We start from the raw sequence: 13,693 nt of genomic DNA, 5'->3' as shown, positions 1-13,693 counted from the left end.
GACCTCACATCACCTGACCTGAACCTAAAGACGACACCAGGACAGGCGTGGTGCAGTAAATCTCTGACAGATCTACACAGATGACCTTAGCACAACACAGACAGAAGACTCATCCTTCACTTGTTCCCTCACACCATTTCAATCCAGCTGGTTAATTATATTACTTAAGGATGAACATTAAAGTTTACATTAATAAACTATGCTGTGATTGCAATAGATGGGAGGGTTTTTCCATTTTAAAGGATGTGCTTTCCTCAGATGTATGAAGCCTCTATATAACAGCAGCCTTCGGCCAACAGTTGAATTAACATACACACAAAGCTTTAGTGAAGGTGGACCCATGACACCAAGTGTGTAAACATGCAAACAGTGCACTGCATCAAACCATGTGCTGATCAAAACCATCAAAAAAGAGTCTTCCTTGCCTAAGAATTATCATAAATACAGTTGAAATTATTTCAAAAGCAATCTGCAGTACATTCTATTGAGTTATAGCACACATCTTTTACAGTTTTTCCGAATTGCTAAAACACTTAACCCCACTCTGAACCAAATTCTCAATAGTATAAACCAATTTGTTAAATAAATCACTCTTTCTGTAAAACCTTAAACAAGTTCAGGCAGTTAGACACCCTTTGCAAATCTCATGCACTCTTTGCAAAACTTTAAACATATTCTCACTCACTAAAACACATTTTGCACTGTGATGCAAAACGCTAAACACAAGCAGACAAAAGTTAAACAACTAAAACACAGTTGTCATCGTTTACACACAACAACTCAAACTTGTTCACACTTATTTTGAATGATGTGCTCAAACCAACTGTACAAAATAAGCCAGTTCAGAGTTCACACATGACACAAGCGAATGTTGATACGAACAACACATCTGAAAAGGAAAGGAGGAAGAGTATGTGTAAGAGGTGGTGGATGAGGAGGAAGAGGATGAGGACGAGAAAGGTGCGGACAATGGTGCCAAGGCTGGACCCAGCACACTTTTCCCTTTGCTTGGCAAGACATAGTCTCTGATGTAGACAGATTCCTCAGGCCAGACCCAGCATAAAGACGTGAGGCAGAATGAATCTCTCACTGACTTTGATTTTGCAGTAGCACAACTATTTTGGGTGTACTGTAAAATGCTTTTCATTTAGAGTTTAACCTTATTGCAATATACTTTTTTCTGTAACTGCATACTTTGGATTTTTTTGATGTAGTGTCTAATGAATGATTTGTAGTGTTTATATGTTGACTGACTGTGTGTATGATCTGAAATAAAATCGTTTTGAGGCAATTTTTTGATTTTGCTAGAAGAGTCAGATGTTCCCTGAATGTAGTTTGAAGATTTGGTTTTGTGTTTAAGGTTTTGAGAAAGTGGGTGATGGGTTTTTAGCAATTCAGAAAAAATGTAAAATAGCCAGTAGGCCACTATAAATTTGACAGTGCAGTTGAACTGAAGCTGTAGATGAACATCAGACTACTATTCCCAGTGTTGTCAGTGGTTAATACTGTATATAAGTTGTATGTCATGCAGTGAAATTCAAAGCTGTTAAGTTGTAGGACAGCTGGAACAAATCTGGAAGCCATGCTGACTGTGAAGAGGAAGAGGAAGAGGAAGAGGGAGAAGAGGCGAGAAGAGACGAGAAGAGAAGCTCTTTGGCACCTGCTAGGAAGGGAATGTCATGCATGAGACGGGACGAGTGCTCTGCAGCTGAGGAGTCTGACTTCACACTAGCTTCATCTGCAGGACAGTAGTACTAGATATCCAGGTTTTGGTCTAAAAGTTCACTTTGATTTATAGTTCAAAGAAATTGAAGTATAATGCATATTCAGACATATTCCAATACGAACTGGTTTGAACACAAGTATAAGACACTGCACACCCAGCTGGTCACCAAAATATGTTGTGTTTTGGATACTGGTGTGCAGGTTTCTTCACAACATTAAACACCAAGACTACCTTGATCAAACAGCTTTACTAGAGAAGTAACTTGCTGGTTTATCAGCAAGATAAGAAATAAAATGGCATAAACCAGCTGGACCAGTTGGACATTCACTGGTCTATGCTTCTCTTTTAAGCAGAATTGTTTTGTTTAGTTGTTGTTGGGGCAAACTATCCCAATTTAACATACAGAAACAACAAGCGGGCTACTGGAATGTTGATTTCTTGGGCAGGACTACCTGTGCAAAAAATATCAAATGTCAAGAGTGTTTGAAAACAATCATGGCATTGCTCTTCCATATGGTGCCAACTAGTGGCACAATAATTACTTCACGTAATTACAACAAGTGTTTTTTTTTTATACAAGTAGTTCTCTCAGCTGCAGACCTCGACCGGCTAAACCAGAGTGTTTCTTCTCCATGCTAGATTATGTTGCCCGTTAGTAATAGAAGCGCCATTCTACAAAAAAGCAATGAGCATGGGCAGGAGGGGATGGGGCGGCAGCCACAGCAGCAGCGTGATATGGGCGCTTTGTGAGGTGTGTAGCGTTTGTGTGTGTATACCTCGGTCGTTCTATTCACCATCATCTAGAGAGACCACCAGAGCGGGAGGAGAGAGAATGGTCTTATTAGTGTTCACAAAATCACAATGGGAGCACCAAGCTGTACGGTGGCTACATGGTGAGGGAGAGCAACAAACCACAACATCACACGACACCACAAGGGCTTAACTGGATGGTGCATCCGCTAGATTTATAGATGTTTGGTATTTTCTTTAAACTGACTTTTGATTGAAGGCGATTGTAAGTAAATTTACAATGAGCATCTCCCATCATGCACCATTGAATTACATTAGCCACCACAAAGTCTGTTTAGACGTGTATTTTTGTACATCGCGTTAATTTTCAAAATATGACAATCGTCCTATGTGTTTGAATGGAAAGCACCATCAAGTTCTAAATGTAAACTGATGGAAAGACTTGGTTGCATATTGATGGAGGTACCTTGGATTCAACATCTGCATTGTGGTCATTCTGCAGAAGCAACGCTGCTGCTTTGGTGTCGTCTTTTCGGGCGGCGATGTGCAGGGCGGGTAGTCGCACCTTCCCCTTGGTGTCGTTCTCCAGGAGCAGAGATACCACCTGATCATGACCTTGCTGAAGAGCTACGGCCAGGGGAGTAAATCCATCCTACAAACACACAACACAAGAATCCTTGAGTAGTCCAAAGAGTACAACTCTGGGCTCTTTATCAACAACTTTACAACATAATTCCAATTTTCTTTTTTATGATTCAGCATGCTTTTTTACAGGGGTGCGCAACTTTGGCTCTCAAGATCCACTTTCCTGCAGAGCTTTGCTCCGGCCCTAATCAAACCCAGATGAATGCACATTTTTGTGATTTTATGCCGCTTCAGATTTGGTTTCTGTGCCGCGTTTGCTGTGTAAGATGCCTTAAGCTAATAAAGGTCTTCAGGATTACTTGAAAGCTACAGGTAGGTGAGTATGATCAGGGTTGGAGCTTAACTCTGCAGAAAAGTGAATCTTGAGGGCTAGAGTTGCCCAGCCCTGCTCTTTTAAGTCAGGGGTGTCCAAATCCTGCTCCTGCAGGGCCACTATCCGGCCAAGTTTAGCTCCAACCCTGATCAAACACAGCTAAATGAGCTAATCAAGGTTTTCAGGTTTACTAGAAGCTTCCAGACAATTGTGTTTGGGCAGGTTGAAGCTGAAGTCTGTAGGACACTGGTCCTCCAGGAGCAGGGGCCTATACCATGATGGTAGTTGAACAAACTCAGGGTTACAGGATTAGTTTCAAGTACAAAGCCAAACCAATTCACCGAGGCTTTGTTGGTACCATGACAGCGATCATCAACTGAACATCAATCCTGAGTTCATGGAGCATGTGCACATGAAAGTGTAACATCAGTAGCGAACAGCCAATCACACGCCTTGAAACATAGAGAAACTGTGATTCAATTCTAGCAAGAGTTTCTCTCTTCTGCCGAAGATTGAAGAATATGAAGAAAATAAATGCATTTACACAAGTAGAAAATATCTTGCTAATATCAGTGCAAGTGAAAGTTGTGAAGTTAGTTTATATAGGTATACGATTTATATTACATATTATCTGTATATATTCAAGTTAATTTAAACGAAATGTTAAACTAGAATTGCTCAAATGTGATGGATTAGGGGTATAATAATTGTATAAATAATATATAATAATTATAATAAATAATCATTGATAAAAGCCACACAAATTTGTACTTAAAAATCTTTTACTATGTAGTGACTATGTAATTTGGAGCAAAAGATCTGGGGGAGTGACTTTATTTCATCAGAGATGTGTCACTTTGCTCACAGCTGATTTCGGTTTGACATCTCTTACCCAGAAAATAACCTGCTCCGGAGCAGGTTAGCCATGGAGCTGAAGTTTCTATGGCGATGAATACAGCTTAAAGCCGAGGCCACTTTCACGGTGCCTAAAACCCAGGGTTGGCAGAAACTAAACTGAAACATACCTGGCTATCCACCTAAACCGGCTTCATGGTATAGGCCCCAGGACTGATATGAATCTGATGGTCTGAAGTATACACATGATCTCATGCGATTATCACATTAGAGCGGATCTGACTAACAACATTAAGATCACTGAGAGTAAGCAAACAGGGGTGTCAAATCCTGTTCCTGGAAAGCCACTTTCCTGCAGACTTCAGCTAAACTCTGCTGGAAGGTGGCCCACCAGGAGAAGGATTGGACACTCCTGTTCTACCATATGAATATCCAAAAAATATGTAGTCTAAGCAAAAATAGGATATCTGCAGCCACAGATGATGGACTTAAATTTTTTTATGTTATAAGCACTCAAGTATAAATGACAGAAGCTTGAAATTTCTTGATTCTGACTCAGGGATGGGCAACTCTTGCCCTCTAAGTCCACTTTCCTGCAGAGCTTAGCTCCGACCCTGATCAAACTCAACCTGTAGCTTTCTAGTAATCATGAAGACCTTAGACCTTGATTAGCTTGTTCAAGTATGTTTGATTAGGGTTGGAGCTAAGCTCTGCAGGGGGCAGAGTTGCCCATCAAAGTATTATAATCAAACTAACAAGAATCAAACTCTGCAAGAAAGTGGATCTTGAGGTCCAGAGTTGTCCAGTCCTGTTTTAACTGGATAGACCAGCGGTAGCCAACTGTGCTCCTGGAGGGCTGCCTTCCTGCAGACTTCAGCTCCAACATACCTACCTCTTATTTTCAACTAATCCTGAACACCTTGATTATGTGTGTTTGATTAGGGCTGGAGCTAAACTCAGCAAGAAGGTAGCCCTCCAGATGTTCATAGATGTTGATTATTTACTATACCAGCACAGCTGAGGTATTATTAACAGCATTAGAGTTTCATTTCATGTTCCATGAACATGTCTTTAGATTGATGAACTGAATTGATGTATAACCGTTCTTGCAAATTGTTGCATTACACTGAAATGGAACATTTACATAAGAATGGCATTACAATCACAAAACAAAATAGAATTTTGTTCTGCTCGGTCCTAGTCACGGTACAGTATAAGCCCCAAACGGAAATGTAATATATGAAAATATGTCCCTATATCAGAGTAGTGATGTCATATATGTTTTAGAAAAGGCAATACATTATTAGCACATATATACATCCTCACGATATTTGAATATATAGGTTTATACCATGTATGAAATACCCATAGAAGAATTATTATATATACATATATTAAAATGATTTATATGATGACTTCTTATATGGTACTGTGTGTTAATGCCATACATGTAAATAATATATGTCTAATTTATATATGCAAGTTTATTTAAACAACATATATGCAAACATTCAGTATGCTTATATAGGATTTTATATGGATTTATATAGTTGTATACCACGTATAAAATACCTATAGTAAAATGAATATATATAAATATATTACAGGTATTTATATAATGAAGTTCTATATGGGACTGTGCAGTGTGGTAAGATCATATATGTAAACAATATATACTTGTAATAATTTATATTTGTAAAAAGTTTATTTAAACATATGAAAACATGTTGTATGCTCACAGAATTCTCTTATTAATTTTGGGCAGTCTATACTGTCAAATTGTTTTTAATTTAGTTTAAAATTGGATCACATGAGTAACTGCAAAATATGTGCACATTATGAACATGTATTTTACAAATACATTTTTGTCAGGGTTCTGTTACTTGGATAATGTTTTATTCTTGGTTTGGAATAACCCCCACCCCCCCCCCCCCCACCCCAAGCCTGTAATATATGTGCATTTATGTTTTTACTGTATTTGAGCATATTAGGATATTTCATATACAGTATGAGACATATATGTCAAAATATTTATTATACATACATAAACATAATATATGGGATACATTTATATGTCAATGTATGGAATTGTTCCAATTTCTAATAGGTTTTATATATGTTTTTACTTTATATGAGCAAATATTGCATATATTGATATTTCATATATGCACATACAGTATATTACATTTCCGTATGGGGCGCAATGACTGACTCTAGGCTCCTTGTGTGTGCATTATAGTTCTGCAGTTCTTCATCAATTATTCCTTACTTGGTAAATAATAGGGCTGAGTATTGACAAAATCCTCAAAATACGATACCCATTGCCATACATGATCACAACATCAGGATCGATGGGATCAGACAGAATCTCTCTTGTGTGGAAAACCCCACTAAAGAATAGCATTTTCAGAGTTTATGCTTTTAGATAAGCTTCTAAATTGATTGAACTGTAGGAAATTATATCAACAAAAAGAAAATATTCATACAAGAATATAAAATATTGATCACAGTATATGAATATGTGATTGAATGTATAAGCAAGCACACTTTTAGAAAATGACAGAATGTTTAATTAAAGCAACATACAAATAGTTAATTCTAAAAGAGCAGCTTGACATCAAAACGCTGTAATGCATCGTTTTGTGGTTCAAGTCTGAATTTCAGACAGCCCTTCATTCTCACCAACATGGATCATTAACATGCAAACAGCTCTTCAAACATGATGCATAATCACTGTCTGAGAGACACAAGGGCCTGGTACGTTCTCAAGGACAGTGACGTCTGGCACCCTGCTCTGTCATGCACGCACACACACACACCACACACACGTCAAGCCGGGCATTCAATACCCTCACTGCGCAACTAGTGTCTGCCTGCTGCCTTGAAAAGGACAGCAAGGTCACTGGGTATTCTGAGTCAGTTTTTATCCAGTATGTATCATTGCTAGAGGGACCTATAAGTATGATGCTTCATACACAGTGCTGGGAATTGGAGGGAGGTAAGTAATGAATGGATAGGAACAGAAGGTTCTGCTCACCTCTGTGGCAATGCTCTGACTGGATCCGTTATCCAGGAGGAATTTGACAACGTCCAGGTGGTTCTCTTGGGCAGCCATGTAGAGTGGTGTGAAGCCATTCTGTAGCAAGAACAAGAGCATACTTAGAAATGTTTACGCTTATCCATGACTCAAATAAAAGATAAGATCACAGCACTTCCTCTGATATACAGTATGATTGCATGAACTGCAGTGACGATGATGTTTTAACAAGTTTAGAATCTTATTTGAAATACCTTTAAACTTCAAATATGTAATATTTCTGGTCATTAGTTTGATACCTGTGTTGTGCGAACTTTAGAATTTAACAGCTGGCTTCTATTCAATTCATGAGTGTGAATGTGAATTGGCCACAACACAGGAAGTTGAATTGGAGTGAAAGGAAGAGGAAATGTAGTCACACCATAAATATATACACCATTCATTTTGACAAATTGTTAACTTTGACTTATAAATAAATAAACACTGACCTAAAAATGTGAGGCATTCTGGGTAATTAAGTGTTTTTTCCAACATGGTCCATTAAATGAGAGTTAAGTATATATGTAGCTTAAACATGTTAGTTTAGTTAGCTTAGCTTAATAAATTCAGTAGTAGACAATACTATGATACATAGCCTACTATGTTAAATGTATGATACTAGTCTAGATAAATAATATTTATATTTTTAAACGTTTGATTTTTTTGCCAGTGTTGGTCATCTAGCAAACTATAAGTCAACATAGCAGACCCAGAAAGAATCTTCTGATTTTCTGCAGTGATCTTTATGGTTATAAGCAAGTTCAAATGTGTTAGAATACTTAGTCGTTGAGAGAGTAATTAAAAAAATCTGTCTGTGTTAATCTGCAGAGCTTTCTGTTGAGTTCTGAGAGTGTGTATTCAGTGTAGGCCTGGGTATTAGCACTATTAACACAACATAGCCGAAATGAGTCAACCATAAAGGTAACTAGCTTGCTAATACTTATATATGTTTTCTTCCTCCATGGGGCTGCGTGTAAAAATGGAGGAGCTGAACACGCAGCGCTGGATGAAGCTTCAGTCTCTAGGTGGGTATAAGAATGAAGGGTGACTGTATGTAGGTTGGTGGAGTAAGGTAAATCAGCAGATTGTAGGTGTAACGGAGGCCTGCTAGTAGTCGCTGTGCGAGTAAACCTCACTCCTCTGAATTTAAGAGACGCTCTAGCGACTGACGCTAGGGGTTGCAGCCTTTAGCCTCATTGTTAGTGTCCGACTCTCATGCTGGTGGACCCGGGTTCGAGTCCCGCTAGGAGCGGGCGGTTCGAACAGGAGGTGTTACATTGGTGCCGTGACCCGGATGAGAGTGAGGTTTAGGGGGTGAGTGTAACAGAGGCCACTAGTAGTCGCTGTGCGAGTAAACCTCACTCCTCTGATCCCAAGAGACGCTCTAGCTAGCGACTGGCACTAGGGGTTGGAGCCTTTAGCCTCCTTGTTAGTGTCCGACTCTCATGCGGGTGGACCCGGGTTCGAGTCCCGCTTGGAGTGGGCGGTTCGAACAGGAGGGGTTACATTGGTGCCGTGACCCAGATGAGAGTGAGTTTTAGGGGGGTGAGTGTAACGGAGGCCTGCTAGTAGTCGCTGTGCGAGTAAACCTCACTCCTCTGATCTTAAGAGACGCTCTAGCGACTGACGCTAGGGGTTGCAGCCTTTAGCCTCATTGTTAGTGTCCGACTCTCATGCTGGCGGACCTGGGTTTGAGTCCCGCTTGGAGCGGGCGGTTCGAACAGGAGGGGTTACATTGGTGCCGTGACCCGGATGAGAGTGAGGTTTAGGGGGGTGAGTGTAATGGAGGCCGCTAGTAGTCGCTGTGCGAGTAAACCTCACTCCTCTAATCTCAAGAGACACTCTAGCTAGCGACTGACGCTAGGGGTTGGAGCCCTTAGCCTCCTTGTTAGAGTGTCCGACTCTCATGCCGGCGGACGCCCGGGATCGAGTCCTGCTTGGAGCGGGCGGTTCGAATAGGAGGGATTACATAGGTACAGTGTCAATGGTCCATTTGGGTGATAGGTGGCAGTAATGCACATATGTGTCTGTGATCCACCATATAAAACAAGAAAATTAATAATAAAAAATAAAAAATAAAATACTGTTTCCTGTAACAAACTTCTTGTAAAAAATATAGCAATCCACAATCATTGCCTCCTCATTCATAAAGCGGGTGTCTCTATTTTAAGCACTGCAGTGTGAGAAAGCAGAACCAGGCTGCACTTGTGATAAGTTCTTGAGATAAAACAAAGTCTGTCTCTACTCTCTCGCACACGTGTGTATGCGTTTAATTTTGGACTCCCTGAGGGTAGTTTCAGTGACAAGGCAAAAACGCACAGTTTCTCTTCAAAATGGAGACATAAGTAGGTTTAGGTTATATTTAATACAGCACATCTAAATTATTTTAAAGCTATATGAGCACAAACTGAGAACTTCATAATACAATGCAACGCTAGTGCATGTTGCATTATTAGCATAAACTGACTTTTATGGTTGGTTCCCTCTTTCAGATCAAACACTGTCATGGCCGAGCAACAGTTTGAAGACAATCTTGCTTAAAAAGTTAGTCAAAGTTAGTTGTGTGCATGGTTTAATTGTGTATAGCTAGCAACCTGAATACAAATCCTGTTTAATTAGTGGTGGAAAGTTAAACTAACTAAAAGTAGTATTACTTTTGCATTTTTCTGTGGTGTGAAAACTTTTTTTTTATTGCAAAGTATTTATCCACATGCTGCTATTCGTTACTATGCTTTCGCTGTTGTATATAATGTACATTTATTGGTTCAGGTTTAATGCTGTCACCCTTATCCTGATGCAATCATTCAAAACTCATCATTGTTTTTCATATAAATCATATAATCTGAATAAGTTATCATTTTAAAATATAGTCCTCCTTTATGTTGTTTCAATGTAGTTAGCTACTTTTTGTTTTAATTTCAAGGGTTTTATTTTCTGGTGATAACCATAAGTTAGCTCAGATAAGCTAGCATAGTTATTAGCAGGCCCAGATAGAATCTGCCGACATTTTACAGATATTCTGCAATGATTTTGTTGGAAAATGTGCTACTTTACAGTTTGTAGCTAACTTCTTTTACAGTAGCCACAGTAAACTACTTTAAACTACAATTAGCTTTTAGCTTGACAAGCTACTGTACTGTTTCAAACTAGCTTCACAAACACTAGGTTCAATTAACATTTTCACACCCCTAAACATTCCGCTGAACAAAACAAACAGTGATTGGTTGCTTTACATGTCAGTCAGATGGCCCATTGTCCAATAAAAGCTCCAGAACTTCTGCCATCAGGCTACACAGAGTACAGCACAGTCTCAGAAGAATTGCAATGGGTTGGCCAAGCATTTGCAACTATGTTTGTGGAAGTACAGTAAAGTAAAGCCCACTCATGGCTTGTCAAGTGCTGACTGTACCTGAGACTGGGAGTTGATATTTGCTCCATTAGTCACAAGTTCCTTAACGACATCCAACTGCCCAGCGAGTGATGCTATGTGCAGAGCGGTGTTTCCTTTCTAGAATCAGAAGAACAAGAAAGAGCAGGTTGACTTATTGTGAACGATGACCCAATGTTTTTTTTCATAGACCAGCTGGCTTTTGGAATGCTTCTTTGTTATTTCTGTCTCTGTTACAGTACATAAATATCACTTTGAAGAATACACTTTTAAGGGCTAGATTTACTAAACAGGGCACAATAGCGTGAGAGCGCAATTCCAAAAAAGCGCCAATGGGAGTGGAAAGTTCTGAGCGTGATCTACTGACGACGTGCAAATTAAAGAACACAGACACAGTCGGATCATTTCCACAAATTAGAGTCTGGTTTAAAGGTGCACAGTGTACATTTTAGCGACATCTAGTGGTGAGGTTGTGAATTACAACTGCCCACCGCTCACCCCTCCCTTTCGAAGCACATAGAGAAGCTTCGGTGGCCGACACAGGACAAATATGTCATCATCTGAGACAGCAGAGAGTAGCTAGCGCTCTGTAGAGCAGTTTGTCCGTTTAGGGCTACTGTAGAAACATGGCGGCACAAAATGGCGACTTCATTGTAAGGGGACTTGCGGTGTATGTAGATAGAAATGGCTCATTCTAAGGTAATAAAAACTTAACGGTTCATTATGTAAGGTCTTTATACGCCACTGAAAACATTGTTATGTATATTATATTGCATTTCTGTCAATAGATCCTCATAAATATTACACACTGCACCTTTAAGACATGCTTTTTTGGGGGCGTTAAATAATGCCGCATATACCAGTAAATTGAAGAGTGCAAACCTTAGTAAATCATCTTGCATAATTCATTTAAATACTCTCCTCCCATAAATGTTGCATCTCAAAGGGAAGCTCCTACAAGTGCATATGCAATGAGGTCAGCTGCAAAAATAACCCTGTCCACACCTTTTCAGCGCTAGTTTTCACTGCTTGTCTTTAGTAAATCCTGACAATAGTTTTCTAATGCCAAAAGAGGGTTTGCACTGGTGCAAGCTGTTAGTAAATCTGGCCCAATGAGGGGAGAGTTTCTAAAACCTCTACAGGAATGGTCCTCTTGAAGATCCTTTACATGAATGAGCAGATCTAGCCCCTGGTAGAGGCTCAAAGTCAACCTGAACATCAGGCAACAGTGACTTTGAAGATTTGCTGATACAGCAAATGAATGTCTATGAAGTCATGCACAGCTGAGTATCACACTTGTCATCTTTAATTCACATGCTCAGTCTTCTACACTAGTGTTGATATTTTTAGTTGTGTGTCACAGTATCTGATCTGGTGATGTGGGTGTTACCTTTGTTGACGCGTCCACAGAGGCACCAAGCTTAAGAAGCTCGGCCACAACCTCCACATGGCCTTCTTTAGATGCTAGATGAAGAGCGTTCAATCCATTCTGTATCCAGAGAAACATTTAAAAATATATTTATTTGCTGCTTATGTACATTATTTAGGATCACTATGAGGCACATCAGAGACAGAAAATGTCATTTAAAAGGTTTAAGACAATAAATAAAGGAAAGTCTCAAGGGTTATACTCCTAGTTTTGATAAATTTGTTTTATTATTATTAAGAAAACTAAATTTTCAGCATCATTACTCCAGTCTTCAGTGTCACATGATCCTTCAGAAATCCTTCTAATATGATAATTTGGTGATCAAGAAACATTTCTTATTCATATTTTTGTGTAAACCTTGATAGGCTGTATATATTTTCAGGATTCTTTGATGAATAGAAGTTCAAAAGAACAGCATTATAACATTATAAATGTATTTATTGTCAATTTTGATTAATTTAAAGCATCCTTGCTGAATAAAAGTATCAATTTATTTTCAAACAAATGTCTTATTGACCCCAAACTTTTGAATTGTAGTGTACAGTGCCTATAAACATATTTATGATGCCAAATGTCAAATACAATTTTTTACAAAAAGGAAGATGTATGACCTGGTTGCAGATGTTGATGTCCACGCCAGACTTTATGTAATCGAGGGCTTTCTCGATGTTTCCAGCCCGGGCCGCTCTGAGGTAACTGGCATTACTGTCAGTCTGCAAGAGAGAGAAATAACAATCAGATCGTCCTCTTCACAAACAATTCAAGAGAAACAAATAACACCATGTGATGACACTTCCAATGTTCAAGAGGGAGAAAGAAGTCCTCTAAAAAGAACGGATAACAAAATCCAATCTATAGCATCTTTACTGCATTTAAGCAAAAACCAAAAAGGTAAAAGAAAGAGATGTGGATATTGATGGGCATGGCAGTGCCCTGGCAACCACATAGCAACATGCAGAAAAAATGAACTGCTCTTTTGCCCATTTATCCAGGGCGTTGTGAAACAGAAGTGAAGTGCAGCTCAGATCTCTAAACAAATGGCTGATCGAGCAGGAGGTCATTGCCAAGAGTCCCACTGCCTCCCCTGTGTCTGATTCTGATATATCTGACATTGTAATAACAGAAACACAAATAAACTGTGGATAGACTGGCTGTAGCTATGCAAAAGAGGGCCTGAGAAAGAACAGCGAGGAAATGTCACAGAGCTTGAAGCAGTGTTTCCCTGAGAGTGGGATTCCAGAGGCATTAACGCAGGAAGTGAGTAGTATGAGGAGCAGTAATTTCATCCTGGCAAAGTGAAGACATCATAAACCTGAATATGCAAACTGGTCTTTTCCATCCTCCTCAACATATTTTTTACTTTTGGAAATGGTTTTGCAGGTGCATTTGGTGAACCAGTGAAATGTTACGAAATATATATACACACAAACTATTGTATACATTTTTTTTACACATTATATATGTTTTATATATTGTAAAATATAATAATATATATAAATTGATATATATAT

General features: G+C 39.1%; 1 protein-coding gene across 11 annotated transcripts in view; it reads right to left on the bottom strand.

Annotated features, from left to right (window-relative positions):
• ank3b (ankyrin 3b) overlaps positions 1-13,693 on the bottom strand; it is a 250,423-nt gene that overhangs the window by 96,645 nt on the left and 140,085 nt on the right. For all 11 annotated transcript variants that reach the window (XM_079845616.1, XM_079845625.1, XM_079845626.1 and 8 more), the window contains exons 2-7: positions 12,794-12,895; positions 12,144-12,242; positions 10,775-10,873; positions 7,327-7,425; positions 2,943-3,128; positions 2,503-2,526 (exon numbers count right to left, since the gene is read on the bottom strand). In XM_079845616.1, coding sequence (XP_079701742.1) covers positions 2,503-2,526; positions 2,943-3,128; positions 7,327-7,425; positions 10,775-10,873; positions 12,144-12,242; positions 12,794-12,895 — 609 coding nt within the window. The remainder of the gene's footprint in view (positions 1-2,502; positions 2,527-2,942; positions 3,129-7,326; positions 7,426-10,774; positions 10,874-12,143; positions 12,243-12,793; positions 12,896-13,693) is intronic.

The sequence above is a fragment of the Gobio gobio genome (assembly GCF_949357685.1).
Source record: "Gobio gobio genome assembly, chromosome: 20".
Lineage (NCBI taxonomy): Eukaryota > Metazoa > Chordata > Actinopteri > Cypriniformes > Gobionidae > Gobio > Gobio gobio.
The sequence above is the reverse complement of the archived record's forward strand: the minus strand, read 5'-3'. Positions and strand labels throughout refer to the sequence as shown.